A 6,000-nucleotide genomic window follows, 5' to 3' on the forward strand; every position below is an offset into this window, starting at 1 on the left:
GAGCCTTGTACTGATCTAATGAACCACCAAACTTCAGCTTAACAAAGTAGACCCAAATCACCCAACGACTTCCAACGACAGAAGTATCTGAAGAGGGAACCACTAGATCCCAAGTTTCATTCTCATGTAAGGCATGAATTTCTACATCCATCGCTTCTCTCCAATGAGGACTGGTAATTAGGGGTGCTCACAGGGTATTTTTTCAAACCGAACCAATCCAATCGATTTTTTAAATATCCATAGCTTCATTGTCTGTTCTCCTCTCAGGTTTGGATGCATTTTCTCAAATCAATGGGTAACAGTTGGGTTATGCCTAGGTAGGTTAAGGAGCACTGCAGCTGGAAAACAAAAGGCCTAAGTAAGAAAGGGAATTTGATGTGGAAGACAATCCCTGCTGCTGTCTAGTGGTCCATTTGGGCAGAAAGGAATAGTAGAACTTTTTGTAATAGAGCTAAAAGTCTTGATGATGTAATTTAGAGAGCAGTGGGCAAGTTGATTTCTTGGATTTCTAATTCTGAGGAGTTCAGAAATCTAAACTTGTCATATTTATTTCAGTCTTGCTCCTGGTGGAGGTTGTAATTCTAGCTGTTTTCAGACTGCCTTCCTGGGTCTGATTTCAGTCTGTAATTGAGTTTGGTTTGAATAAATTTACATTACCTTTTACAAAAAAAAAAAAAATGAAGTTTTAATTTTTCAAGTTTTCATTTACATTAAAAGCCCTCTAATAGTCTTCAAGGATTTGTAACAATGCAGTTATTTTTAATGTTATGGGTACCTTGTATCCTTTGACTATACCTACATGGTTAATCCATCTATACATTCTTCTTATATAAAGACTAGTTGAGTGGAAATGCATGTGCAAGAAAAGAGAGAAGTGAGCAGAGTGGGGAGAGGAAAACAAATGGACTAAAACTTTGGGAGGGTTATGTATCCCCATGAAGACAAAAAAAGGGATGGGTGTTGTTTTGATGTGAAGCCATGGCACGTAATAGCATGTGCTTTAACTGTTATATAAATAATGGACAAAAAAAGATAGGAAGTCACTTTTTTGTATGCATCACAAAAAAAAAATGATGTATTAACTTTATATATAGAATGCATAGTCCTTTTTTCTAGTTCCATACTTTTTTTCTCAATTTAATTCATACCTTTCTAGTCCTCATGCCTCCATCTTTTAAAATATTGTAAATGGATAAAATGTTTATGGTTGACAGAGATCTAAACAAATAAGAATGATTTTATTGGATATACAAAGATTGTTGTGGGAACAGAATCAATGATCAGTAAATATTTTTTTAGTCTATGGAAGAACAAAAACAAAAAGAGGGGCCAATAGATAGCGCTAGACCGCTAGAGTAAAGGTACATGGGCAAATGAGGAAAACTAGGACTTGCCTACACCTCACTTGAGGCACTCAATTATTTTTCATTATATTTCAAAAGTTACTTGACTTGGTTCAAAGTACCAAAACACTTCAGATCTGTCATTATATGCTTCCTTGAATGCTTTTCAGCCTTTACACCAAAGATATGTAATTCTAGGTTGTTGAAGTCTTTTCTGGTATGGTATCAACCAAATAGAGAGTGATGCTGCAATAAGATATCATTTGAGCACTCATAATTTAATAATGGATATGACATTGAACAGAACAAAATGGTTAAACAGGATTCCCTAGAGTTAGAAAAAAGCTTAGACAACGACAATGATGATGATGAAGCAAAAGAAAGAAAAACAATAACAAAAGATTAACATCTAAAGGAAGGAATATGGTTTTACATATGAGGAGATGCCTGGGAAAGAAAACTTACGATGTTGCCAGACATTTTCTGCATAACCTTCTGCTTTTTTAGTGCAATCTTCTAGCTTTTTACCCCACCAACCCAAGACATTGAGAACCAACTCCTTATGTCCTGAAACAAATAAGCTAGGGAAGAATATCAATAAGATTAAAATACATTGAATGATTTAGAGCAAAATTATTCATGGCTAGTTGACTACTTACTCTTTGAAGAGGATTCAGGAGCGGGGGTTGTTTGGACATATGGATTGCTGACCTGAGGGTGAGCATTGCAACTGACAGTACCAGCCTGAATAGGAGGGGCAGAGGGGGTCGCATCACCAGCAACCCAAGTAGCAGCCTGTTGATTGACGGGATGAGCTTGAGGTGCAACGGGCGTGCCCATGACCCAGGTGACCCCCTTTCCATTACCTTCTTGATTTGAATTTGAAGCACCTCCTTTGCCCTTGTTATTCTGGTCATTCACGTTGTAATGGTAAGGATCCATGGAATCAATTCTCTTGCAATCTGCTTAAGGGTTTGTTGTTTATTTTGTATCTGTGGGAGAAAATTTATTTGGTTATCAACGTTAAGGCTTTACCAACTTAGCATGTCTTCATGAACAACAACGATGAATTTTTTTCTTAAACCAATCCGGTTTCCGAAACATGAGATTATAACAAAGATACCCAAAAAACAACCTAGCCCCACCTGAGCAAAATTCAATGCTCATTGTCCGACCAAAAAATAAAATATAATTAAACAAAGAAAAAACGAACGGAACCCATTGGAGATATTACCTACCAGACTAAAACCCTAAAACGAGAAGAGAAAAGAAAAATGTGATCAAATATAGATTCCAAATATGAAGGCGTGAAAGCAATCAAGAATCAGAGCATAACTAACAGAATCGTTGCAGATATCTATAAGAATGGATAAAAATCAGATTAAAAAAGGAATATGAAGAGACATTCGACGAAGGGCGGAAGCTGCATACAAGAGAGAGAGAGAGACGAAGATGAAGAGATACATACCTCGGTGTAGCTGCAGAGGGAGACCGTCGTTCGAGGGACCGGTAATATTAAACGCAGAAATGAGCTGGTAGTTATGTTTTAGGATTCTCTTCAAGCGTGCCAATAGGCGGGAGGACGTAGACGGGTCGGTTGGATTTGATACCAGGTCCGAATCAGATTGCTTCTGGATCGGATTGTACTGTAGATGGTAGATGGGACGGGATCTCCTGAAGACTCCGCTTCATGACTTAAAATTCATATACTATTCTCGCGCGGCTGGATTCTTTATCACACGAAGAGATTGATAAAGGCAAAAGATAGAGTTCAGTCTTACCTCAAAAGACAGTTATTGTTTTTTCGGTTTTATTTATCAACACCCCCATCTATCTATCTATATATATATATATAGTGAGATCAAATTATAAAGTCTCAAGTATCATTATCACGTCCTACCTATTTGGTTAGACTCTTTTTTTTATAGTGTTTTATCTTTTTGGTATATCTTTTTTTATTCATTTATCAAAAAAATATAATATTTAAATAAAAGGAATTGAATGATGTGAAAAGTAGTAATTCAATTTACAAATTAAAACTTACAATTAAATAATGACTAAATTTAAAAATCAGCATTTTAGTTATTGTTTTAAAAATTGGATCAGATTAGACGATCGAACCATTTGGCCAGAGAACTAGTCATGTCACCAGTTATGTTTTGGCCCTGAACCGCTATCTTACAAGAAAAAACCATTGAAATGGTCAATGAACCATTGACCAAACGGTTTAACTATTAAAATGTTTGACCCAGTCAACGGTTCTCAAGTTGCATTCAAACTAATTCCAAATTTTTTATTTATTTTGAATTAGAAATTAGAAAATAAAAAAAATAAAAAAGAAACTTTCATACCTCATTAACTTGTTCGGTTATTTTCAATGGCCATAATTAGTTGGTGTTTTTAATTTTTCCATTTTGATTTTGAGTTTTCTCATTTAAGTGATTCTTTTTAAGTTGTAACAACAACAAAAAAATGCAACTCTAATGAAGAAATTGAAAAATCGATGCAAGAAATAAGAGATTAAATGTCGATCTTATATTAAAATCAGAGATACAATAATGAAGCAAACAATTTGAAATTTAAGAAAAATTTAGAGAGATGAGAGAGATGTACGAAGTAGGCAAATTGTGTTGTAGCGGCAATGATGATGAGCATGGAGATAGCCAGTGGTAGCGATTCCTCCTCCTCCTCCTCCTTCTTCATCTTCTTCTCAAGGCAAACAATTATGCAACAACAATCAATGAATATGGTGACAACCACCTCCACTAATGCTTCTCTTCTTCTTCTTCTTCTTCTTTCTCACTTTTCAATTTTAACTAGCTGCCTCATTCTCAAAGTTTTACATTCCTCTCTCATTATAATGTATATATATATATATATATATATATATATATTACTATTTTACATCTTACTAGTTTAACCCACTCAAATTGGACAATTGAATTGTTGACTTGGAAACCAGAAGCCAAAGCAATTCCATTTTTGGGTCGGTTTTTACAACATTGATTTTAATCAAAAGAAAGTTCCACAATCTTATTCATATCTTTTATAGTAGTGTAAATATAGAATTATAAATATGTTCAATTTTGTCTATAATTTTTTTTTGTATTTTTGTGTATACAAATAATTCTGATATGTCACATGTATTTTTTGTTTAATATGATAAATAAATGATATTATACATGTCCTTCAATGCTTTTCTTGCAAAGTTTATGTATTTTTTCATTTTTCTATTTTTCTATTTATTATTTTTATTATTTATTTATGACATTAAAGATTTAAAGGTTAACACATTTAACCCAAAATTATAGTTCATTTTTGCTCAGTTCTAAATTATGTATTTCATTTTCATTATCAATAAAAATAATTCTTGTTTATTATACTTTTTTTTAATTCGATTAATTTAAATATAATAAATGTGTCTAATTTTTTCTACATTTTTTGTAAACTTATATATTTATTTATATTTTAAAAATTGCATTACCTAACTATGACTTCACAGGTTGATCAGACTCATATGGTTGAATTTCTTAGCCACCACTTTGATAAAGAATGGTTTTGCTTTTAAGTCATTTTTAAAATATATGGGTTTATATTGTTAAAAATATTAATATAGATTAAATAATTTAGAGGTATTTAAGCTTTGAAATTACAAAAATAGGTAATAACTTTCAAAAATGTTTTTAATAGATATTAAAAATATAATAATAATTTCAATTATTAATGTACTAATAATAAAGACATTATTTCACTTATATCAATTAATAATTCTAGAAAATAACATTTAGAAAATTGATATTTATTAATAATAACTTTAAAGTCTTAATCTATATTTATTATATATTTATATATACTAAAATTTATATTTGTTGTATTTTCGTGCTAAATATATTTTCAATAATTATTGGAGATTAAACTATTAGTTTAGCTAAAATTAGGAGTGTTCACAGGTTGGTTTGGTTTAGTTGTAGGTTATTTGGCCAACCAAATTGACATGGCCAGGTTGGAGAGTTGGTCACCCGAATCCAACCAACCATTAGTGAAAACTAGCCAAGTTGGGTTGTATTGGTTTGGGTCAATTTTCAGTTTGGTTGGTTGATTTAAAAGATATACACTTAAAAAAATAAATTTAAAAATTAATTGGTATTATTAAAAATTTTAAATTTATAATATAAAGTATTTTAGACTAAGGAATATGGGAATTTTCTCTTTTTTCCATATTAAAAATTATACATACATACATATAAATAAATACATTGAATGGTTGGAAGGCAACTAATTTGTCTCAAGCTGGTAAATTGGTTTTAATGAAATATGTTCTTCAAGTTGTGCCCAATCATGTGATGACCATGATTCAATTGCATGCATATGTAAATAGATTGATTGATTCTATCTAGTAGGATTTTTTGTGAAATTCCCAGAAAAAATTTGAAAAAAGTTTTAAATGGTGTAGCTAGGACTAGGAGTGTTAATCAACCGGTTTTGGTTTGGATCCAATCTTATCCAAACCTTATTAAATCGGATTTGGATGGTCCATTATAATTATTGGATTGGGCCAATCCAAAATAAATTGGTCCATATTCTTATTGGTTTGAATTGGACTTAAACCAAATTTCCAAGCCCTTGCCCACTTTGAAATCAATCAAAACTGAAGACA

The 6,000-nt window shown here is 31.9% G+C and overlaps 1 protein-coding gene across 1 annotated transcript in view; it reads right to left on the reverse strand.

The window, feature by feature from the left end:
* LOC148860748 (GEM-like protein 1) overlaps positions 1-2,893 on the reverse strand; it is a 42,453-nt gene extending 39,560 nt beyond the window's left edge. Inside the window, exons 1-3 of the mRNA XM_088985480.1 lie at positions 2,812-2,893; positions 2,003-2,335; positions 1,809-1,910 (exon numbers count right to left, since the gene is read on the reverse strand). Of these exons, the coding sequence (XP_088841606.1) occupies positions 1,809-1,910; positions 2,003-2,285 (385 nt within the window). The 5' untranslated portion in view covers positions 2,286-2,335; positions 2,812-2,893. The remainder of the gene's footprint in view (positions 1-1,808; positions 1,911-2,002; positions 2,336-2,811) is intronic.
* Between the last annotated feature and the right edge of the window lie 3,107 nt (positions 2,894-6,000).

The sequence above is a fragment of the Nelumbo lutea genome, chromosome 4 (genome assembly GCF_056320005.1).
Source record: "Nelumbo lutea isolate HS-2025 chromosome 4, American lotus-T2T, whole genome shotgun sequence".
NCBI classification, from domain to species: Eukaryota; Viridiplantae; Streptophyta; class Magnoliopsida; order Proteales; family Nelumbonaceae; genus Nelumbo; species Nelumbo lutea.